The sequence below is a fragment of the Galleria mellonella genome, unplaced genomic scaffold (genome assembly GCF_026898425.1).
Source record: "Galleria mellonella isolate WM207_F2 unplaced genomic scaffold, CSIRO_AGI_GalMel_v1 utg143, whole genome shotgun sequence".
Classification (NCBI taxonomy): Eukaryota; Metazoa; Arthropoda; class Insecta; order Lepidoptera; family Pyralidae; genus Galleria; species Galleria mellonella.
In genome coordinates, this window is record NW_026441997.1 from 499473 (window position 1) to 527161 (window position 27689).

The window sequence follows — 27689 nt, forward strand, 5'->3', positions numbered from 1 at the left end:
ATTGTTTTACAAAAAATAAACAGAACTTTACCACTCCTATCGTAACACAAATTAATTTAATAATTGATCACATCAAAATTGCAGAATTAGCGGAGACATAGTGTAAACATAAAAATTAAGAAAAATATTCTGAATTAAAAGCATTTTTAAACTTACCTTTTATCATATTATCGTTATATCTTATATATTTGAAACCTGAACATAACATATATTTATACATAATAAATACCTACCTATTTTTATTTAAATAAAGCTTGATAACACTGATCAGTTCCATGAAGGCAATATATCCTTATTGTGTATTTGCTATTATGATAAAACAGATGAAATTAAAAAACTACTTCTATTTAGGTATTTAGGACAAAATATGCCTAATTTTAATTTATTTTAGGTAGCTAGCTAGGTCGTTCATATGATGTCATGTATATATATATATATATATATATATATATATATATATATACACTAATGACGACCTAATAACATTTTTAACCTTCATGTACCTACTAATAATAAAATGAAGCATTAATCTAATCGCATTGATGTTAAAACAATTTTAACGGTAACGACAAAAGCATCTATAACTTTGAATTTCAAATGTTGATAAATTACCAACTAGTACTTCGGTACATTAATCATGTTGCCTTGGGACTTCTCAAATTTTCATAAATTTAAAAATATACTTCATAAGTATACATGTTTGTAGAGCCATTAAAAATCGTTAATATTCATGTGTTTCCAACAACAATATTAATAAAAATACTTATATTTAGGACTTGAACACTGAATTGACTTGAATACTTTTGTATCCAATAATTGCCTGCCAAAACCTCCATTATATAAACAGTTACACAAGAGCAGCTATAACATAAGAGCGGAATAGGTTGATTTTTGATAATAAATTATATTACTAGCATATATGAAGGTGTATAGGCACAAATCTCAATAAATATGTTAGTCATATAGATCAAAAATAATGTTCAATATGGTTCATTCTTTTGCATAGCTTCCACTCAACCAGTTTGACTGAATTGGGTTCTTCTTTTGGCATCTAGAGAACGATCTATTGCTCCATTGTTCTTTTTCGAACTTATATATATATATATATATATATATATATATATATATATATATATATATATATATATATATATATATATATATAGTCTACCCAGTTAGGCATCCTGTTCGTAGAATATTTCTTTTAATAATTAGATACTCTAATTAGTAATAACAATGTTATTTGTTACAGGCAAAATGTAAATCGAATAACATAATAGTTTATGGCTTTAAATTTTTCGATTTCATGTTTTATCACATGATAAGCCTCTGAAACTTAAAGAATTTCATGTACAACGTAGTCGGCTTAGAAATTTTTGGCATCCGGGAACATAAATTTCACGCATGTATTGAGTGCAGTAGAAGTAGTAATTCCATACAAATAAAGTCGCGGGAAGAACTGCTAGTGAACAAATAATCAATTCATCTACGACAGATCCTGTGCAGCAGTTTGTAGCTTAAGTCGAGGGAGGTGGTCGCGTGCATATTCCCGAGGGTATCGACGCGTGCGCCGAGCCCGTAGTAATTGCGGGTTCTGAATTTTGGAGTGCGTCGGCATTGATCATGCTTCTTTTGTACAAATCTTCTAAATTGACGTAGAATTGATTAAGTTTCAGAAACCTGATAAATTAACTTGTAATTATAACAAACTTTACTCTCGCAAACTTGTCTAAACATTTGTGAATTTCTATACAAAAACTAACTATAAACTAACAATGAAACTTGGGTAGTACCTAATGCTTTTATATGTAAAATTGTCACATGAATACAGGTAATCGTTTTCAAGTTATTTGTCGATATTTATACCGTATTCATATCAGCGTTATCAGTAAAAATTTCAACTAACGAACATAGCTATAACTATAAAAACTTGGAATCGAGACACACCTTACTTTTTAACTCTATGATAAGTTATTTCTGGTCACAATTTTTTTTATAGTCATGAGGATGGACAAACAAACTGAGAATCTACCAGGTGGAAATGATATCCGTCGCTTATAAATATAAACAAAGTTATGGACACCAAATACAAGCAGATATGCTATAGTGCTACATTGCTTTCCATGCTCTGCTTGTAATGACTAAAGTTTATTTACTAGCTGTATCAGTACATAATATATAAGGATATAACTTACCCGTGTACAAAATTTCAATCAAATCTGTTCAGTTGTTTTTGCATGAAAAAGTAACATACATCCATGCATTATTTATTTATTTCAAATTCTTATCTGTATTATATTCTAATTTCCATTCATTACCGTTATTATCCTATAATATTATTTAAAAAAAAATGTATGTAGTGTACACGTGATCTTATTTGAGTAATTTAACAAGGATATGAGTATGTCACATAAATACTATTTAAAATTACAATTAAAATATTTTTTAGTATTTCGTAGGAATCTACGAAATACTACTTCCCGATAACTAGACGTAACAATCCAAATTCAGTTTAAAGAAATACTCAAGTTTGGCTGAAGGTAAAGTTTACCTTATTTAAATACTAAATGTACCTATATCGATAAAAATTCATAGCAATAATTTTATGATACATCCAACAAATTTATAAGTAATTATAATGATTACTGTGAATTTGTTGCCTTTGTATTTAGCATTCATTTCATGCCTTCTTAAAACCTGACAATAGTTTATCAGTATTATATGTATGTATTACTTAATACTTGTAAATTGATATCCAATTAACATTGTATTTTCAGAAGGACCGCTGACATTAACGGTTTTATTTACTAGAAAATATTCGACCGTAATTTCGCTTTTAAATAAAATAATATATTAATAATTAAAATTACATATGTGCTACTGTACTGATTCTTTCCTGAGTGAGCGTATTGGGAAACTGTAAAGGTCTTTCAGTTGATGAAATAAATAAATAAATACTAAAATAGACATTAATTCATCTATTTCATGTGTTACTCATAGAAGTATAAATAAACGTCAATAACCCAGAAGAAATGTAACAGTAGATAAGAATTCTAAGTATTGTGTCCTATCAATTTGACTTCCGATCTGACGATTAGCGCTTAAGTACACTGCGTACAATGATAAAGAAACACATCTATGATGACAATGACGCAAAATATATTTTTTTGTGAATCATCTTTTTTTAACATTTCAGTTAACCTCTTTATATCGCATATCAGCTAAACAAAATTCCCTGACCTTCTATATATTTTCATGACTACTATATGGATAACCAAATATATAATGGGTTTTACCATTATACCTACATATTGTGAACCGTCAACTTGTTTATCATACTAATTTTTATAAAAAATATTCATATCAGTAGATACCAGACATCTGGTCTAAACTGTTTTTATGGCATGCAAATAAAATGGTAATTCCCCTGTACTACTGATTTTACCAATCATATAGACAACAATAAAATTAGGTCAAACAGCTCATCATGACGAATCACCACGATGGTTTCCAGAGAACGCGCGAAGTCCACCTGACAGAATATATTTATAGTAATATAGCCGCTAATATACGTTACCTACTAACGATTTTTTATTTATTACAGTATTCTCTATTTGGTATATACATATTATATGTCATGGAAATGGACATAGACTACTTTTTAGCTCGGCCAGTGAACATATCCTGATTAGATCATAAGAACATCCTATGAGCATTGTAGCCTTGATGACCTCCATAGCGCAGCGGTGGGCGAGTTGCTTTGCGTTAATAAGGTCTGGGTTTGATTCCCGATCCAGTCAATTTAAAAAACATTTTTTTCGGATTTAGCTCAGGTCTGGGTAACCTTGATTGTGGCTTCAGGTATTAGTTACCTGATTCCCATAATACAGGCTATCTTAGCTTGTGAACCAGGCCACTGGTACGATTAGCAAAAAATATACTATACTCCGACTTATAGACCTCAACGTAACGAGTTTGAATCTAATCGAAATTAAATAATTTATTTATCAAATTAAACTTTTGACTAAGTACATTGATTTCCGGAGATATGAAACACCGGTAACAAACAAAATAAATTTGAGTGATGGAGGTAGACTCGCCTTTTGCTACATTGAATTCTAATATAGTGCCCGGTAAAATAGGAGCTTATCGAATGTTATGTTCATCACATCGGCAACTAAAATAATTTTATATCAGCTCTCAAGCCCTTGTCGTAATTTTTATGTTCTAAATTACATACAATTTTGTGTTCAGACTGACACTCATCAACAAATCGTAATGTAAATTTAAACATCTATCTCCTATATGTATTATGAAGACTTAACCCGGCTATCTCACAGATATACCGATCTATCAACGTAAAGCCTAAACAGCTGTGGATTAAAAACTGAATTACGACTATAGGCCTTTTTCATGACATCTACTATAAAACGTTTAATATAATATAATATATATTTAATATATATAAACGGATAATAACGGACTCGCACGTGTGAAGTCTATGAAACTTAGCTTGTTTACTATTCTAAATATCATAAAAGAAATAAGCTTATTGTAAAATACGAGTATGTTTCGAAATTATATGGCTACGTAATGATTTCAGGACCCTTTTGAATCGCACTATTTGTATTTGTATATTAAATAGTCATACATTCGAGTACTCTCATGTCCATGCATATATAAAACAAAAGTATAACAAAATTTGTCCCACAATATTATGATTCCCATTCCCTATAGAAATACTTCCTTCTGGGGGCGCGTGCCAGTGGGCCGCAGTATCGGATTACGATGGGAAACTGCTAGCGGTATCGGGCCGTCAGATCGTAGCATATTGCTCGTCGATAAACTTTAACAATAATAATTTAACTTTAAATTTTCCCCTATTTATGCAGCATTCATATCTTTGAACAAGAACATCAGCCTGAAATCATACACAGAACACACGTTTGTGTTTCCAAGAACAGATTTTAAAATATTGTTCCAATTACCTATGTCTATATGCCAATTATTAAGTTTCCTAGTATTACTAAGGCCAGTGTTTTTCTTTTCTTTTTCATTTGGTCATATCTTTATTAATGAATCCTTATATAAGAATATTTTATAGGGTAAATTTTATCGATTGAAAAAAGAATTAATCAAAATAGGCTTGACTGAGAATTGTACACAGGTCCACTTATGCAAATGCAACGTAAATGGGGTGTGAAATTTAGTTAATTTAAGAAGAAAAAATCTAATGATAAAGTATTATCTACCTCTTTAGACACATTTAAATTCATAATAATAAAGACCAAAAAAATTTCAGCCGATTCAAAATATAAAAAAATTCTGTATAAGTAGGCAGGCAGCAACGATTAAATTCAAAACTCGCATAACAGTGTTATCATGAATTATTGATGTATGTTACGGCCTCGTTAGCCATCCCGCCTGCTGGAAAACGGCGCTTTAATTCGATAATGTTTGCGTTATCTGATTATAACGGAACCGAAAAATTATATCATTCTATAATTAGGTTAAAACACAATTTAGAGATGTGCCGTGGCACCGCGGGCGGCACGCGCCAACGACCGAAGCACTTTTATGGTGCTCTCACAATAGGGCTTTGTTAAGGGGTAGGCATGGCTCCGCATTAGACAGACACTCGAGCGCTCAATGTCAAAATAACACCAATGGGCGCTTTTATAACTTCCATGCATGTCCATCGTCATGCCATGTACACCCACGACATTCGTCGCGGAAAATCGAGTTTCTATACGATTGCACACATTTAATTTATAAGATACGAGAATTAACTCGATCATTTAAGCAAACTATTATATCTGGATTATCTCAATATTTCATGCCAGTGTAACGAGGTTGATTATCGCGTTAATTCCCTTTTTTTCTAAACCATGCAACGCGAAAATATAAAACAATTGCATGTATTTTGCTCTCCTATTAGATTAGAAATATTGTCTATACCTGATAATGATTATGACCATTACAGCAGATTTTTTAACACTATGCATTAACAGATATACGTAATTAAATTCCTTTTAGATACATATTAGAAACATACAAGTAGAGAGGACATGAAAAATATGACAATATAATAATAACAAATTATAAGCAGCACTAGTTTACAGATACTGTGTTATATTAAATCATTAGGGGATTTTGCCAGTAGTTTCCAGATCTGCCAGGCAGATTTTAGCTTGAAGAACCGACAACCGATGAGTATAGTTATTGAGAGGCGACCCCGTACGCGCAAACTCGGTGTAGGACGACCACCCGCTAGATGGAGTGACGACCTTAAATGTATTGCAGGAAGTCAGTGGATGCAGATGACTTAGGACTGTTCCTTATGACAATCTATAGCGGATATCTATGTCCAGCAGTGGACATATAATGGCTGAGATAATGATGTGATATTTATCATAATCACACTTATATATATTGTATTCGTAGCTTAATTTTATTAATATATACAGTTAAAAAATATTACTTCTAAGCACCCGTAAATTTATATTAATATCATACCACTTTATATTCTGGATGATAACGCAGAGATATAAAGCCATAAAAATCAAAACTGATAAAACAAACATAGCAGCCTGTCATCGCCCCTCAAAAGTCACCCCACTTATTAAAATTAATAAGTGGGCCCTTCGTCTGTATTAATGATCGCGCTATGTCAATAACTACATAATACATTTGGCAAACAATATCAAGCAAACCACGACCGGTGTTGAAACCAACTGCAGTGAAATTTGTGATTTTGGTTTGGTATATATAATAATTAAATATATATATATATATATATATATATATATATATATATATATATATATATATATATATATATATATATATATATATTATTGTTAGTTATTATCATTCTAAAATAAATAAGCTGAGTATTCACTTGTAGAAAGTAGTAACGGACGCCTATGGTTAAAAAATAGCACTGTGAAAATCACAAAATTGGTGACTAAATGTATCTTTCACATGCAAGAAATAAGCACATATTTTACATTTCCATATCTACATGAAAATATAGTCCTCTGATTGGTTAGTTGATTAAAATCATCATCATCATTTCAGCCATTATCCGTCTACTGCTGAACATAGGCCTCCCCCATAGACTGCCATAAGGAATGGTCCTGAGTCGCCTGCATCCACTGACTCCCTGCAATGCATTTGAGGTCATCACTACAACTACTCCAATAGTTGGAGTGATGACGTCCTACACTGCGTTGATTAGAATAATTTTGTTTAATTCCCCTATCATTAATATTAAATTACAATACAATGATTTTCTTTTATTATTGGAAATGCTTATAGTTCTTTTTTTACTTATTATAATATTATCTACAGTTTTCTTATAATAACCGTTAAAAATAGCTAATTGTTAAATTGTGTTAAATTCTATATTAACAAAATAATTCTAATCAACTAACTTCCGCAAAACACTTAATTCAGTAAAACCTATGATTGATTATAAAACGAAGCCAAAACACTTCAAAGAAATGTCTGGGTTGCCGGATTGGATATCAAAATTACTCCTTTGTTTGCCAAATATAGGATGTCAGAGCAATCAGCTTTGTATTAATTACATAAATACTGTAATTTTAAAATCCGAAAACTTTTATTATTTTTAATATTACTTTCGACTTGTACCTAAAAAAGTATTAAAAAATATAAAACTATATGTAGGCGACAAAGGAAACCAGGAATAAAAATAAATACATATTATAAAAGTAATATTAGAAAACTACATAGGACTGTAAAGAGAAGCCAAAAGCGAATACTAGAAAGACGTGTCAGTTTCAAATTTGGTATATAATAATATGGTATATAAAATAGTAGTAATAGTATATAATAATTTGGTATATAAAATTTTAAACAATATATGTGGCCTTTCTCGTGATGTGACTAAAGGAATTTAATGGTCGCGGGATAGCCAGCAGCGTCCCTCTGTTATGTTATACATCACCAAAGCATAACTGCGGTTGTCAACCTGCCTGCCAAACGTGGCCACTACTGGCAAAATCCCCCTTATGCCTATGTTTAGCAGTGGACAGTTAACGCCAGATACTCGTATTGTATGGGATTTGTATTTTATTATTTTTTATCCTACAAAGTTAGCATAAGTAGAGAAATATTATTTTTAATTTTAAACGTTGAAATGACAAATAGATCTTGATTTTGAAATGACAAATCTCTATGGTCTATTATTATTTAAAAAAATAAATATTATCTAATAACACAAATACAGTATTTAAATTAATTTAATATTTTGCTCCACAGTAACAGTCATTTCAATCGTTACAAAATTATAATTAAATTAACACGAGATTAAAATATAAAAATTTCTAAGAAAATAATCGAATGAAATTTAGAACCACCTCTTTTTTTTTGCAAAAATTTACGAATGATTATGTAATTTGGAATTATCAAAACTTTCGACTCTTTGATCTAGGAGGTATATTTGTTTACCAACCACTATAAGCCCTTCCCGAGGGCAACGAAGCAATAGAGGGACAGCTTGTTTGCCAAACAAATATTTTCATGAGCGCACTCAAATTTATTTGTATTATAATTTATTACGACTGGTACTTCATGCGAGAAGTTTGTGGATGAATGTTTTTTTTTTAATTGATCGTGTATACGGTTAACAAAGTAAGCGAATATAGAGAAGTTTTATTTCCCTTCTGTGCTAAGTGCTGGGAATCAGGTTTCGAGTTGAAATTCAAGTTGCCATTATTATTTTTCTGTGAACATGTTTTGCGGGTTAATGAGGTGATTAAAAAGAAAGCGTCGCGAGCATGACGTAAAGTCGCGAGAGCCACTCAGTCACCACACGGCCGCTGACTGTTCTCCGGTAGCTGTAATTGAATATCGGACGCATGCCACTCGCACGACTCTGCATTTAGTTATGCTCCTTTGTAAAATAATGACGATATTCGCATGTAGATGCTCGATATATGGATATTGTATTTAAGCACCACTCTCATACAAGGTGAAATCAAAATTATCCTTTTGTGGCTGTGTTCTTCTAATAAAACAATAAAACTTCTCATAATAACATGGCAGCTTTTTACGAAACTGTTTCTTTGGGGAAAATCGTATTTCTCACTGGTTGAATATCCTTTTAAAATAATTATAATAATTGCGATTTCAATCATATACACATCTTTACTAATATTGGAAAAGTAATTTTTTTAATGGATGACAATAGAATGTTTAACTACGCTCGCGCTAATCGTATATACCGTCGGGGTACTAGTGAGGTGATGATGAATAAGGATGATACAGCTGGAATTCAGCACGATGGTTCCAATTAGGACACGTGGAGGTCAACCTGGTTGGATGTATTACTAGCAATGGGGCTCTTAGTCTCCATTAATACCAATATGAAAAACTAAATTTGTTCATTGGTTACGTTTCGGCATGAATGTTACATTTGGGACGGAATATACCGTTAAATCCAAATATATTACTCCCAAGACTCTCAACAAAAACAAAATGATTCTTATACTGATTGATTCATCCAATCAAAATGTATTTTTAAAATGATTACAAAAGTCATTACTTCCTACGTTTTTCTTGTTACCCGTTTTTATATCTATTGACTAGTCTAAAAAACAACTACAGCTAATCGCTACCTGTATAAAAAATAAACTTTTTGTTTTGTCATCTGGTGTAACTACTACCTACGTTTTTGTCGATAAAAGCATCAAACGATTATATGTAAATATTTTTTTTAGAAACATTAATTTAAATAGTAGTTTTCTTTTAGCATATAATGTTATAATGAAATAAAATATTTAATATTCTTTTTGTTAACACTCCTATATTTCATAATAACAATTTACAGGATGCAGAAGATATCATTAGCATCCTTTTAAAGGTGTATTCTACGAGTGAATCTGAATATTTCTTATTAAAAAACATAAGTTGAAAAAAGATAATAACAAAGGAACTGTTTTGCATAATCAAAATATATACGAGTTCTTAAAAAATACATCATATTAACTAAGTTCAAGGATGCATGAACACACACACAAACGATAGATTTCAATTCACGTTCAACATTCAAACGCATTAAAGTAATACGCAAAAGTAAATATTACGTACAGTGTGTTTGATAATCATTAGTATTTTACCTAAGGTGGCCATACCTACTTAATAGGGATGAACGGGTCTAATTCTATAAACATAGGAAAATGTAAATCTGAATCTCAGGTTTTAAGCCCTTTTTGAGTCTTAAACTCTTCATGTAGTTATAAAGTATCATAATTTATTATTATTACTTACGAGTATTAATAAATATGTTATTGCCGTATGGTCCCCGCATAGAATAGGCCACCCCTTTCTTTCTCATGGGCGTCGTAAGAGGCGACTAAAGGAGGGCGAGGGCTAGAAAGCAGTGTCTCTCTTAAAACATATCCAAAGCCTATCTGGCCAATCCGCCTGCCAAGCGTGGCAACTACTGGCAAAACTCTTCAAGAGGGACGCTTATGTTCAGCAGTAGACAGTTAAAGGTTGATATGATAAATACAAATGAAATGATAATTATAATCTTAAATGATTTTAATATTACGATAAATCGTATTATTATGGGTACTTGTACTGCGTATTTACGTATAGGTAAATATATAGGTGCCTGCGCATGACAAAACTGATACCGAATAAAAATGAACAATAATGTCAGATTCTTTTAAATTCCACAAGTCATCCATACCTGTTGCATTGGTCACTATATAATTATAATGAAATAATGATCATGCCCTTGTGCCGGTTGGGTCGCGACGCGCCGTTATACCTAGTCGCGTGCTGCATCACAAAAGATCCTCCATTATGCCACTACCACTAAGGTTACAAGAGTTTGATTAATGTGTATTATATAATACGTAATTTAAACAAGAATACGTTCCGGCTTTAAACACACCTAGTCTACCATGAGATAGAATTAACCTTGAAACTTTGCTAAGCCTTTACTGTCTCAAAATTTATGTATTGTAACATACGTTAATTAAATAAATATTATATTTAATTAACGTATGTAAGTAAAAAAAATTACATAATATCTAGCTTACATAGTAACAATAAGCAATTCAAGATATAATTATGTCGGTAAAATTGTTAAAGCTCTCGATAACTGATTTATATCTGTCACGCAAACTATTGTTTGATAATAGGAGCATGGCATCTAGCTAGACGGACATTATACTCATCGCTATACTGTATAGACTACTTCGATATTTTATTATAATGTCTTAATTAATACCTAAATATTTTACCTTGTCTATAAAGGAAAAATTATTACACCAAACAATGCCAAACTCAATAATTCTCATTATCTGATTCGGCGCAGTATTGTTACATTTTCCACAGATGCCATCGGCCACAATACCCACATTCTCATGATTACGATGATATTATGCATGCAACAACTTTCATACATACTATGAAACTCTCCTTTGATTTATTTTCTCACTGTGCATTTAACCACTTTCACATTTAAAACCTTCGACGAACTTTGACTTTCGTTTCATTGCATGACAAGCCTATATTATTATTATAAAGATTGTTGTAGTTTTACCCCCCTATTCATAAAAACTAAAACCTAAATTGAGCACGTAAAAAGATATGGGGAAAATTCTTTACTCGATTATATTCGTAATAGAGACCAAAAATTAAAACGATTAAAGAAATTAACGGTGACGGAGATTACTATAACTAAGTAAAAGAAATATTAAAAATGTGTACCTGGAAGAACTTAAGAATGGTTAAGTATTTTGTTGCTTAACTTAAGGAAAGGTAAGCAGACTTTTAACAATCAAAATAAATAGGCAAAATAGGTGTGATATTATTAATAAAGGATCTAAAAGTTATTCTAATATCATTATAATATTTATCAGTGATTATGTGCATAAGTTTATTAATACTATAAAGTTAACGACATATGGTGTATGTGGTTCGTAGTCATGAAATCACTTACATCACTTTGATGATTCCATTGTAATTACTACTCTGTCGGTCATAAAAACAATAGGGTAGTTTAGATATACTTTACTACCACTGCGCATTCAAAACGATTAATGTGTTATATAATATTGTATGTAGCTGTCTAAAATTTGTTCTTATCATCTCCCATTCATTCTCAAATAGATACATATTACATAAATTCTTTGAGATATTGTAATATAAAAGAGTAACATCTACCTAGTGATGATTTTTTTATATAGATGATAACATGCAAATTCAATATGAATATACATTTTCAACTATTTATTTTATTTCTAATAAATTTGTCTTAAAATTTTCATTTAAATAAACTTAGTCATACATGTATTGCCAAAGTTTAACAAGTCTAATAATAATCTTGTTATTTATCTCGACCTGTGTAGTGTAGTGATAAAATGCTTATTTGGCTACTGTAAAAGTTTTGAGAATTTTAGCTTTTAAAATATATAGACTCTGGGTACCCCACTTGATCAAAAGTCTGGTTAATACTTTCTCTCAATCATATGAGTGGCGTGAAATTTTGACACCAATTATATTTAACATTTCCAATTTCGTTTAATCAGCTAATAGTAGTTACACACTTACGTGATTTTGACGGTTGCTAAAGTGTTGGCGTGTATGGTGCGATATTATCTTGATGTGGTCGGGGGTGCGGCGCCATCTGTCAGGCAGATGCGCTGACGTCACGCGAAGCCCCGAATCGCCGCAGGGGCTTCGCTACCACGCGCCAATCTCCCTGTGCCAGCTGACCCATCCTGATTCTCCAACCTCATACAGTTAATTACTTCCCGGTATAGGCACCTACTTATAATGTAAGTGATCGCCTACAAAGATACAGTTTTAATTACAAGTCCGAAGAACTTGTCCTTTAGAATGGATTATATTGTGACTTTTATATTTAATGTTTTCTCTGTTTCATAATTTTTTTTTCTTAAATATCTCCTATGTCCAGACCTCGTTGAGTATGTATATGTGATTGTACATATACATATTATAAAACAAAGTCCCCCGGCGTGTCTGCCTATCTGTCTAATCGTGATGGCCTTAAAAACTAATAAACAGATTTTTATGCGGTTTTTATGTATCAACAGAATAATTCTTGAAAAACTAAAAAAATATACACTATATGTGTATAATTCGTCAAGTTTTTTGTGTAAATTGATTGAAATATAACGATGATAGAAATTGGTAAATCAATATATAACAGAAAACCCTATCTATTATCTGTGATGTACTGTGAACAATATTATACAGTATTCATGATATTTGTATATGTCATTTATTACGTGAGTTATTTGTAGTTTGTGTTTAAGTTAGTTTAAACCATTTAATAAAAATAAATGTAATTTTACAAACGATGACATTGATAACACTGACATTAATAGTACATAATTGATTACTGATTTATTGTATCTTATCCATTTTGAAGTATCACCTAAATATTTTCCAAGGCTTTGTATTAGACAAAATTTTATTTTTAATATAGATTTTTATGGGTACCTACCTAATAGATAAATATACCACGTACTGTATTTTTTATAAATCGTAATTTACCAATACTATCATAAATGTAATAAAACAAGTAGGTATTTTGTAGTAACTCTCAATATAGATAATTGTATAAAAAAATTATTTTATTATATAGATTATCCAAAAAGCGCACAAAATATTTGTCTGTAAAAACTGTATATATTTTGAAAATTATTTTTTTTTAAGATTTTCATTTTTTCTATTACATACTCATACATAATCTTGCCTGCACATCATATAAGTAGACAATTCAGTTACATTCCTCATCAAAACTAGGTCATTGTCGGCTGATTTCATAGAATATAAACCCCAGTACTGTGATCTCAATTTTAGTTAAATAAATTTACTGGTATTTTTACTTATTCTTTAGAGTTCTTGTTAACGCTACGTACATAGGTCAATACCAGTACTGTGATATAAATTTTAGTTAAATAAATTTACTGGTATTTTTACTTATTCTTTAGAGTTTTTGTTAACGCTACTTACATATGCCGATACCATATATTGACGTAAATGTTCACAAGAAAATCTTTATTACAAATGATGCAACAGACGTCATAACACACTATTATAACAGTTTCACTATCGTCAATCAATATATGTTTATCTTATTTATTTAATATAAAAGATTAGGTAAAATATTATTTCCATTAATCGAAAGAGGCGGACTCTTAGAATTTTAACAGTATCTTTTATATTTATAATATTTTTACTAATATTATAAATATAAAAGAGATTTGTTTATTAACTTATAACGCTTTAAAGGCTCAACCAATCGGTAGAAAATTTGGTATACACTTATTATATGGGATGGACATGAATATAAGCTCCTTTTTATCCCAGTCAACATACATATCCCGGTCATGCAGACGAAATTGTGGATAAAACCTAGTACTCAATAAATAAATATATAATTACTACTAGTTATTTTATTTACACAACACCATCTAGAGCCAAAATAGTTTTTATATCTAAACTTTTTATAAACGGCACCGATTTATATCGAAACATACAATATATAAAAATATATACAATTTAAATACATATCCAAATCATCTTTATCACATAGACTTGATTGGATTCATAAAAAAATGACTATTTAAAAGTGCTTGTACACTTTTAGATCGTAATTTTTTTATGAATCCAATGCAGAGTTCAGAAAATTGTTATCTGCTAAGAAGAACCCGCAAGAAACTCAACAGCTACTTTTTTAAAACTCTACTCATATTAACATTGTGAGTACTATATCTAAAATTATATGATTATTAAAAAGCCTGTGCATGATAGACTAACACCATGCACATTTGTCACTCAAGCAACTGTTTAGTGTGTAACAATAGGCTTTGTTGCAATGCAAAATATGCTTCGGTATCTTATTATAACATTTAATGCCCATTCCCATAAAATACCTACATATTAAGTTTTTCTAAACGATACATCGGAATAGCAAGTTTGAATTTGTATCTAGTGTTAAGATTATTGAGATTTCTGTATTAATATTATATCATACACTATTAATCAATATTATATTTAAAACTTATGTTCATTTTTTAACATTTTTATATACATGCACTACAGAAATATTACGAGCTTATTCTAGAGGAAACGCCAAATACCTCTAGTAAATTCGTAATATTCCAATTGTGCATGTATATAGAGAATACATATTAGTTAAATCAAGACCTATTAATAAAATACTAAAAAAATATTAACCAAAAGTAAAAAAAAAATATTGCTAAAAATATTCGAACAGACCCTATTACCTGTTATGTCTCTTTATAGAAAAAAATGTACTCAAAAAGTACATGATTGACACTAACCGTAACAAAAGTAAATAAGTCTACCCTTCATTTCCGCATAGCTTATGCTGTAATACCATGTTCGTCACCTCAACTCACTTCCGCACAAATCTGCTAGGGGAACAGTGTTTAACTTTATTATAAACAATGACAAATAGATAGGATTTATTCACTGTATATTAATATAATTCAATTTTGTAACTATTAAAGTAAAAGGTATTTTGCATGCATGCAAAATCTTTAAGTTACTCAGCGAGCTGTGATTCAGCTGTGACTGAGCTGTGATTACAGCTGTGCTCAGACTTTCTTTGCGATTGATAGAATCCAAAATGAGGATATCTATAAAAGAACTAAAGTGACCGACATAGCTCGAAAGGTAAGAAAGCTGAAATGGCAATGAGATGGTCACATAGCTCGAATAATCGACAAACGATGGGAAAGGAAGATTCTTAGGTGGCGGCAGCGCACAGGCAAACGCAGTATAGGATGACCCCCACTAAATGGAGTGATGACCTCAAAGATATTGCAGGAAGTCAGTGGATACAGGTAACTCAGAACTGTTTCTGGATGGCAAGCGTGAGGCAGGCCTACATTCAGCAGTGGACAGATGGCTGATATAAGAAAAGATATTTTATTGTATAGATTGCAGGCATGAGACAAATTATAAAAATGCAAAAAGCAAAAGATATATGTAAGGATAGAAGTATTCTCTATTCTCTTTGCTTACCCCGCAAGGGAATTGGTATAAAGATAGACAGATAGATGAATTATTGTTTAATTTTCGTATAAATAATACAAAAAATCATAAAAATAATAATTTTAGAATAAACATAATAATAATACGAGTATAATAGCTATATAGAATTACAGATCAAGTAATAACTTTCGTGAGTCTATAGATATATCTAAAATTTTTATTAACGTTAGCTTTATTTGTCTATTAACTTCGTGAACCGTCCTCACGATTAAGGGCTCCTGTCGACTCTGAAATTACTCGGGTAATCCCGAAGTTAATACATAAAACATAGTAAAACTGTTATAAGTAATTGTAACTATATATACAGGAAATTAACCAAAGAAAAAGAAAAAGGTTGAACTGAATATTGAAAACAACAGTACTGTATAAACAATATAATATAATATAAGTAAATTTCGCGGTTTCATCAACGCAATATGTAAATCTCTTTCAAAGAACTTAAATTAATTATTATAATTTTAGATTCCTATAAAACATTCGAATGCATTATAATAAAAATAAATAAAATCAATTTAACATCCATATCTTTTATTCCTATCCACGCAGTCTTAAAACTATGCAATGTTTTTTTTTTTTTTATTACGACAAATTTGTATAGTAGTAGTAGTAACACAACATACCTTTCCCATCTACGAGACCTTGAGAACAGAAAATAATTATCAGTGAAAATACATTTTACACATATTACAGTATAATATTTAATTAATAGACAGTTTAAAAAACTTTTATGATCAATTTATCCATTAATTCCGTTTTCTACCACGTATGTGTATATATATATATATATATATATATATATATATATATATATATATATATATATATATATATATATATATATATATATATATATATAATGGCCAATTTGATAGAAAAATGTAACCGTCATCGTCATCAAAGTAATATCCATGATACTGTTCATAAATATGAACAGTACCATGGCCATCACAGAATTCACTGCGATGCCTATAGATCACGTTACAGGTCGCCAATCCTTAAGATTTATTTTGTTATTTTTTTTTAAGTTTTATATACTTGTAATATGGTCAATACCTAATGAATTTATGGGATAGAAAGGAAAAAGTCATTATTTCAGTTATTTTTTTTTACTATTATTGAGATAATAGAAAAATATAGAATTAGTAATAGTTAGTCTAGTATATGTTATATATATTAACCCTTTTACGGGGAGACCTAAGTTTGATAGTGGATGCTTAACGACTGACATGATGATATGTTTTATATAAGTATAGTTTAATAGTAGTTATGCAGGATAGTATTATTGAGATTATTTGCTAATAATAGGATACTTATAATATATTAGTATATTGCTATATTTGTTATTTTAATAATATAACTATGACAACCGATGATTTATTACCCATGTTTTTTTTTTTTTTACAACACAGGGGGCAAACGAGCATGCGGCTCACCTGATGGTAAGTGACTACCGCCGCCCATGATCACCCACAACACCAGCGGCATTGCAGGTGTGCTGCCGGCCTTTTAAAAAGGAATATACTCTTTTCTTGAAGGTTATGTTGTCGTATCGGTTCGGAAATACTGCTGCTGGAAGTTGATTCCAAAGAATGGTTGTGCGTGGAAGAAAGTGCCTTGAAAAACGCACGGTGGAAGACCGCCACTCGTCCAGATGATTGGGATGAAACTTTAGTTTGTGGCGGGTTGTACGGTGGTGAAAATCAGCAGCAGGTATCAATCCGAACAATTCCTCAGAACACTCCCCATGATAAATTCGGTAGAAGATGCACAGAGATGCAACATCTCTGCGCAGTTTCAGTGGATCAAGTCGGACAGTAAGGCGTTGACTATCGATAATTCGAGCCGCCCGACTCTGAATGCGGTCTAACGGAAGGAGTTGGTACTGTGGCGCTCCTGCCCACAGGTGAGAACAGTATTCCATATGCGGCCTGATTTGGGCTTTATATAATTTCAGGCGGTGTTCATGTAGATATAGATTAATAAATCTCTAAGTTAATGTATGTAGAATAAAAAGTATGATAATATAATAAATTCATAAAAACAAATATTAAATAAACACTAATCGTCTCGTCTTCTGCAGGTTGAATAAAAAAGAAAAATGTGTCATAAGGCTTATATAAAAACAATGAACTCTCACACGAGAGGCAAGCGAGTTGATTTAGCGCAGTTCATTTTGGAATCAAAGCGGAGAACTCTGACTGCGGTGGAGTTGTAATTGAATTTGGTGAACAATCCGTTTTCCGCGACGAACCTCAGTTACATTCCCAGCACGCACTTCGGAGTCAGGAGCCACGCACCTGCTCTCCTTTATTTTCTCATCTACTGCTATTTATGTCTTTCCCTATATGTTTGCTACATATCTTACGTTACAGAACAAACATAATTATTGTTACAAGAAAACATTGCTTTTATGGAAATCAAAATACATAATTTACTTACGTCTTATTTTATTATTTATTTATGTAGCTGTGCAAATAATAACAAGCCGGAAAAACATTATTATAATAATATTTTTATTAACCAGTAGTTACATTATTATAAAATATCATTTTCATTAACTATCAACAGCTACCGTTATCACCTATTGTCTATTAGTTTTGTCTTTACCTATTATTATTAATATACCACGAAGATCATTTATTATACAAAACGAAATCTAAATCAATAGCATTAATTAAGAAAAAAGAAAAGGTAAAATTTTTCGGAAAGAAACATGGATTGGAATATAACAAAAATCCTGAGCCTCTCAAAATGGTATGGATTTAATTTTCATCCCGTATATGTAGAGTTATTTAAGTTTACCAAGTTTAAACATGTATTTATAAAATTCAAGTTTACACATGTATAAGACTTTTTTTCCTGTTTTACATTATATGTATTTTAATAGAAACAGATAGTTAATAGTGTAGTCTAGACATAAATACTGTTACAATAAAAATAATAATATCACATCTACAATCGGATCATACCTCTCTCGTTGTATTTTCTGATATTTTTTTTAATATTATTTTAATATAAATATATACGTTAATTACTGATTATTTAATTAGAATTATTTCGTTTAATTTTGCTACCATTAGTATGTGTGTATCATAACCAGTGATATGGACTTCCGCAACTTCCGCAAGATAACACCTAGCTCAGTAAAATATATATAAATAATAAAATAAATATTTCAGTATTCAAATTTCTTCCACTAAATAATTAACTGATTTTTACTTAAATATACAAAAATCATACATGTAATAAGAATTACATATTCAGGTACTGATCTGCATCTTTTACCTTTCATTTGTCAGACATTGTCGAATCGAACTTAAATAGGTATGTTTAGTCAATAACTTTTTTCCTGGATGCCAAACTTTTTAGCCCCTGATCAAAAAAACTGGCGCGTGTCAGTGTCTCTTTAGCTGCGAGAAAAAATAAAAGTACAATTTCTCACAAGTATCGGTTACACACAGTAACAGATCGGTGTATTTGTAGCCCAGCGGTGTAGTCGCATAGTAATTGAATTGAGGGTCAGAACTACCCTATATGAACAATACATTTGACTTTTCTCTGGCTATTAACCACCTATTGTCTCTTAAGTGGTAATTATATTTCTATAGATTCTCAATAATTATTCTGTATAATAATAGGTACTTAAATAAATTATTACGACGGCATAGATAAATGTTAAAAACACCTGATTATTAAGAAAGTTAACTTATTAAACAGTACTTATAATTTATATGTCAAACTTACAATAACTTCTAAGAGAATCTTTTGTAACATTTATTCATAGATATGACTGTACCTATAATTATATCCAAAATTAAAGAAATATCAAAAATCTGTTTACTGTACAAATATACTTTTCAATATCAATAATACTTTTAATCTTTTTTTTATTTTAATTTCTTGCTTTCATTACTATTAAGTAAAATATACATATAATAATTTAATTAAAGATTTTGTGCAACTAAGAACTCAAAAGTAGTAAAATCATGAGCTGACATAGGATATAAATTTATCTACAAGAAGGATCATCATTAAAAATTCGCTTCAGACTTGATGAAAATGACGCAATTAAGTATAGTAATTTTTCTGATGTCGCTTATATATTGTAGGTACACTTATTTATAATGAGTAGGTATGTGATATTTAGCTAGATATATACCTAAACTATTTGTGTTATAAAACGTAGATATTATAACTATACTAAAATATATAAGTACATTTCATTTGTAGTCATTAACTTTATGTGTGGCGCACACAATAAAATATAAAAACAAAGTGTCACATCTCTCTTCTCAGCGGGTTGGCGCAGTTTGTATTTGCTCTCCTTCGGGAGGGGGTCATTACTAAACACCATTACATTTTTTGTGCCAAGTGTTTTGGTGGTATAACAAGGGTGAAAACGACCCTCCAAGTGAGCTGTACATTCAGAAACAGCCTTTGTTTTTTATCATTTATGAGAAAGCCAAATATTTTGTTTTGACTACTTAAATAATTTGATTGCTTTTAGTAAACATACACAGTTAAGTAAAATTACGCAGTCATCAGATATATATTATAATAAAAGATCGTACATAAGTAAATCTTAGATTATTATCAGTTAATCTTAGAATATACCAATATGTGTTAGTTAATGTATAGCGATTTTATAAAAAAAAGTTCCATTACTTTTCTGGTCACGAGTACGAACACACTAAATATATCTGAATTTTGTCTGTTATTGTAAAAACCCAAAATACAATAAATATAAAATTTTCTATATTTACATCAAAGATGTAGTAAATGTCAAACAATAGACAAAATTTAAACATAGTGCGTGGTATTCGTGCTCTTGATCAAAAAGATTCAGTTTTTTTTTGGAAGGCAACCCCGCCTGCGCTAAAGGTATACGCTGGCAGGGCACCAGTAAGGGATGATAAGTGAGATGACAAAGCAGGTTAGTTAGTCCATCGTCCACTTGGAATTCAGAACGATAGTTTTCAGGTCCTCCAGGGAGGACCACGTGGAGGTCGACTTGACAGGGTATATTGCTAGCAATGGGAATGTTAGTCCGCATTATTAGGTTTAGTTTGATGAATGCCCCTAAAAAGAACTTTTTTATGAAATCCTTACATGTACAAACTCATATTGTTTAATCCTAAGATGTATTGATAAAACCTGATATTTACTAAAGTACGGGTTTTTACAGTAACATGCAAAAAACACTTTTAATTTATATATTAAAAAAAAGTAAATAAGTGAGATTACGAGTCTTTTTCGGTCAGTATTTAGAAAATACTATTATCGTCTTTAAATCTCCTCAAATCTGAATACTTTAAATACTACAGCATACCTATCTGATTTTCATGAAAAATGAACACTGATGTCTACATATAATTACGTAATACCTAAATATATTTGGATTACAAAATGATGCAATTGAACAGAATTCTTTATTTTTCTTGCATATTTTGGTATACTTAGATATGTATATGTTTACATATATATCTATTACAGTATAAAATCTAAAATTAATGAGCTTTTTGCCAAGGTTTTCTCTAGAGACAGCAATTGGGTTCTTAAGATGGGGTATATTAAGGTTTCTGCAGAATCGGCAAAACACTCATGACATCCCACTTGCAGCCAAAGTTTATAGGTACCTATAGATAAATAGACTTTTTACTAATCTACATATTAATTATTCATATTTAGCTAGATAGACATTAAGTATACATTTGAATATGCGTATCTTAAAAGTTATAATGTCTCATCGGTTCGGAAATACTTAAAATACTATTTGTTTTTTTACCACAATAATTCTTTAACATCACTTTCGTTCACGACTATTAAATACCTATAATAATTTCAATTTTATTACACAAAATAATAATATTTTTGCTTAAATCGATGCATATTTAATTATAGAACCAACACGGGTGGTTTTGCCTGTTAATCGTAGATTGCAAATGTTGCAATGAATTTTATCTATAGAATTCCCAAATTTTGTTTAGAATTGATGAAGATATAATGTAACATACACTAGATAACACACGAATTTCAAACTTCTCGTTTTAAAGTCGTCAAAAGTAAAACAGTAATAGATAACATTTGATAACAAATGTTATCGTCACTTCAACCTAATGTCGTTTACTCCTAGACATTATTAACCGATAGATTCGCCTATAATATTATTTTTGAACTTATTCTTAATTATATACTATAAACAGTACATAAAAACAAAGGAGTACTATTACATAGATAAATACTTTAATATCCTATCCAAGTATAAAGAAATTTATCTACATCTCAATATAGCCTACCAAAATGTAAAATACTAAATATTGCCCGTGACTTTGCATCGTATCTCCCCTTTAAGTTGAAATTTCCAAAAATTCATTCTTAGAGTAGGTATGCATTATAAAATAAACCTTTGTTCTAAATTTGAGCTTTCCAAACTTAAATATTAGACTGTGGGTTGATAGTTATTTAAGACAAACGATTTTATAAGTAAAACTATTAGAATATTCATCATCTTCCTACCCTTATCCCAATTATTGTTTGGGGTCGGCGTCATATATTTTTCTCTAATATTGTTTTAGTTCGTATATATAAGATGATGTTGTATTTTGATTAAATACACATTTATTATATTATATAAATTTAAATTTGGATGGTCACAGTTTCAATAGGACAAAATGAAAGAGATTCCTTTTATAAAAAAGGAGGCTAACGAATAAAAGTAAATAGAATCACTTGAGAGAATTTACTCGGCGAGAGCAAGCTAATGAAATGAAGTGAAAACCAAATTGGGGTTCAACGACCCGACAATGTTCCCATTTTTGCAATTACATGGAGAGAATAATTTAATGAGTGTCTATGAGAACCAACCAAACAAGACAACATTTTCTTGGTCGCAATGAGTTTTTTTCCACGTTAAAAAACATAATACTATTATGCGATAAGTAACTATTAAAAACATTTGCTGCGTCCTTAATCTATGGAAATATGTGAAGATATGGGTAGATGTATTACCGAGTACCTATCATTTTAAAACTGTTTAGCGAGTAGATCCGAAAATAAAACGAAGATTAAACATTATGATCGATGGTGTAAAATCATTTTGGAAATTGTTAAGACAAACATTTCTTACATATAGGAAAAATTATTTCATACACAAAAATCTGGTGGATGGTTAATAAGTACTTTAGATTTATCTATTCATTGTACATTCATAGATACCTAATTTATTTACGGCAGGGGTAAGTAAACACCTATGCTAATAATAAATTATAACAATTACATATTTGTCAATCTTATACAGACCAATAAACTAAACGTCTGTTTAATATTCTTATATCCTCTAAATATGCCCTGTTAGACCTAATGTAATTATTCAAATCACATCACGTAGTGACGTTTGGAACCTAATCTTTGCTAGCTGTAAACATTCAGGATTGGCTCAACCCTAATCTTAAGTTGTTTAAATATGAGAAAATTAGAATTTATCTAGTCTCTAAGTGTTACAAGCTTACGCCTATTTGTTCTCGGAATGAGCAGAATATAAGGTATCCTAATAAACACTGTAGTACCACACAACTTTATATCACAATACCTACCAACTCATAATACATCAAATATTAAGTCATGATTGTTTAGTATATAATGATTTTTTGATAACACAATGGAACAATATAGTTCAATGAATCATAATTACTATAAACCAATTCGATAGTTTACGAACATGCATGCATGCACATAACTTTTTTTTTTTATAAATAAATTTCGCAATCTATTTGACTAAGTGATCGCATAACATTTATATGCCCTAATACATTTGAATGCAGCGCTTAGAAAATTGTCATCAATCTTAACGGGGTGCGGAACGATAATGCGCGCAACATATGGCGTCACCGAAGTACTATACACCGACTACCCTACCTATGCCTCGTTCCGCCTCGGTGCCACTGAATAGGCCCAAGTGACCCGCACCGACCTTACATACGGTCATACTGCATTACTCCCAAAATACAGAATACAGATTCAATCTACAAGTGGACACTAGCTTTTAATACCATCTATTGTAAAGTCGTAGATAGTCGAAACATTTAAATGTTCTATTCACGAAACCATTATTACTTTTCAATTGGCTCTTATGATATGTATACGATCGTAATATCTAGTTTGTAAATGACCCGCATCTATCGATAGTTTACGATATCGCGTTTTTTGTAATGGGGACGGAAGAGAAAACAATATGAATATTTTTCAGCAGATTTGATCCATTATGAATAATATAAATACGTAGGTATTATAGTGTATATATATTCATATAGTAAGTGAGAATACTATAGTAGTGTGCCGGGGAGGGTCGCAGTGCTAAGTGCCAGGAGGCCACATGTCGCTCTCGTCGCGCTAATCTGTAGGATTTGCCATCCATATATTCTATCCTCCATCTCCCTTCCTCAACAATAGCAATGATACGTCTATCTCACGCAACTCATTGAATATTATTGCTCTATGGGGATTTTGAAAATATGGAGCCGTTTAGCAAAAGCCCTACATTGTATCCGTGTCGTGTGGACTGTGGAATTATTCATACCCGGACCGATGCATTTATCACTTAATGGTATTAGCTATTATACCGTTTAATCGCACGATTTGCAATTTTATAGGTTGGACATAATTCTATCAGTATGTATACGAAATTGTATCTTATATATAATAATTATTAAGATATTATACCTTTGTGGCATATATACATTAAAAATGTTACTAAATTAGTAAACTAAAATATTAGGTATATTTTTAATATGCATACATATGGATTATAGAACTAATATTATTGCATTCTAATCCTACTGTCTATACTGTTGTACCTATTTAGTGTTCAAATTACGTTGACAGCCTAGACACTGGCAAATTTAGTTTTGCCTACTCGTAACATGAACAAGAAAAAAAGGTCTTTTATACTACTAATATTTGCTTATTTAAATTAATTTATTGTACATCACATAAAGACAAAGATCAATAGGTAAAAGAAATATACTTCATATACACTTCACCTTCCAATTATCTGATCCATACATATGAAGGAAAATATATACTTAGATGTAATGATTTATTTTATAATAGTGAGCAAAATATTAATATAACACTTATAGACCAGAAAATAATGTAACTCAAAATTATTTGTATTATCAACATTTATTTTCAACATTCTCAATACCAAAAATGTAAGAATGTTATGAATATCAACTCGTGATACCATCAATTCTGCATTTCATCCACTACCTATCCTCACGAAGGAGCTCTGACATTTGTGGAAATTTGGAAACTTTGATCCGCTTTCCTTACGTTATTTCCTTGCTAACAAAAAATATTTTCTTCGCTCATAAAAAATAAGCTTAGGTATATTTGTTTATTTATTTAAGTATATCTATTAAAATTGAACAAACCAATCGAATGTTCAATTAAAAATTCAAAAAACTACGTTGTCATGAGATCGATCTAGTATGAAAAATATTATCATTGATTTTACATTTCAACCCAGTCGATGTTCCTTAAACAATTTCTAACTATTTCCTTGATATGCCTGATGTAACTATGCCTTGGTCTCCCTTTTCCCCTCTTTCCTTCTATCTTACCTTCTATTATAATGTTTATAAATTCGTCATGCCGTATCAAGTGTCCTTACATTTTTTTCCCTTCTGACTAGTTCTTATAAGTGAATAGTTCTTATAATGTGTCTCTTGTCCTTAACCCTAAGCAGGATCTCCTCATTACTACCTTTTCATTAGGTATGTATAAAATACACAAATAAGTACCTTCTCTAAATATATAATCAACTCAATTAATTTAATGCCACTATTTCATTACGTATTAGTGTTATTTTAATCATAATAAAACACAATCAAACTGACGAATCTATTGAAGTAAAATCAGTAAGTCAATTCGATATAATAATTGCACGATGCTGTCAGCATGCCATGCGGTATACTAGCAGTGCACATGGTGTTCTGTTAGAAAACACTATTTAAGCAATAATGAATAAATATACAACCTTATTTGCAAGGGAATAGAGTCACAACTGATTTAATACTCTCGTTACATACAAGGGTCTACACGAATCCATTGTGGGGTCTCCAGCTTGTCATTGCAACCCTAAAATCGTTCCGTTTTGTCTAGTCGAATAAGCGGACAGGTTAACTTTTGTTGTTCTACAAAAGCAGTGCATTATACAGCGATTGTTGGCACAAATGTTGTGTAGAATTACGGAGTATTTTAAGTTGAATTCTAATGCTTAAATTTATCCATTTCTATTATCATTTATTAATAATTATAATATTAATCTGACATAATTTTTTATATTATGTAAATGCGTAAATTCTTCACAAGAATTTAATTTGTTTTATGAGTAACTTTAATGTATGTAAAAGATATTAAATACCTACATATCAATTTATATGATAAATGAGTTATAAATTTTCTAAATTAATTAATTGTCGATTTTAAATTATATTAAAGATAGAAGAAGATATTTAAAAGTAAACATAGAAGTGAAATTATTGGTTGGAATTGTAGATAAATTAATAATTTTAATTGTCATAAACAAGCAGCAAGAGCTCTATCATTTATCGAATCTATCTTTTACAGATACATGTACATTAAACAATTCACAATAAAATATTTGATAATTTAAAATATTCTATAAACCACTCTTACTTTATTTTATAAACTCTCTCTCTCTTCTTAATGAAATACTTAAGGGTAAAATGTAAGAACATTTCTATAACTAAAAGATATACATGTAATAGATTATTCTTTTTATGAAGATAACCGAAATACCTGTTTTTATGTAAGAATAATCTTTCTAAAACTGCACTCCATGATACACTACTTACCTTTATAGTTTTAAGTATAAATTAATCTAATTAGTATACCCACATAACTCTCTACATTTAATATTCAGGTGAATGTTTTGCTTTTTCTTTTATGTGGATCTGTCTGGCAGTATTTACATTTCATATCAACAAAAGAAATGTAAAAATATTTCTTTACCGAGTGGTAAGTCAAGAGAGTTTGAGGCATTGCCCTCGAGGTGGCTTCGTGCGGGGTTTCGAGGCGCGACGTGCCGGGATGGGGCGGGAGGGGACCAGCCTGTGCCTAGGGACGGTGTACTCTTCTTGATTACAGCACACTCACCCACCCCCTCGACTCCCTACATTACCTTCTCCCCCTGCAGTACACATAAGCCTACATAATGACAGTTAGGTACATATAATTTATTAAAGACTTCAATGAAAACGAACGTCAACAAATTATAATGTAAGTACTACACCTAAGTGTTAGTTAATTAAAGTATTATTATTATTTTTAATTATACATTTTTTTTTTATTTTCACTTTATTGTGTTGACTTTGTCCAGATGACCAAAATTTATTAATTAATTGTTATAAATTTATATTAGGAAATAAAATCAATTAGGAAATTTTTATTCTTGTCAAACTACAATATCGTGTGAGTACCTAATATGTAGAAATCAAACAATCTAGGAATACAACATATAATACTGAGAATCGAAATTTTAATTAATTTTATATTTGGGACCTCATGACGTA

General features: G+C 30.5%; 1 protein-coding gene across 1 annotated transcript in view; it reads right to left on the bottom strand.

The window, feature by feature from the left end:
• Nucleotides 1-27689, bottom strand: part of LOC113514635 (LIM/homeobox protein Lhx3) — a 60939-nt gene that overhangs the window by 23950 nt on the left and 9300 nt on the right. The window contains exon 2 of the mRNA XM_052903628.1: nt 16716-16733. Coding sequence (XP_052759588.1) covers nt 16716-16733 — 18 coding nt within the window. The remainder of the gene's footprint in view (nt 1-16715; nt 16734-27689) is intronic.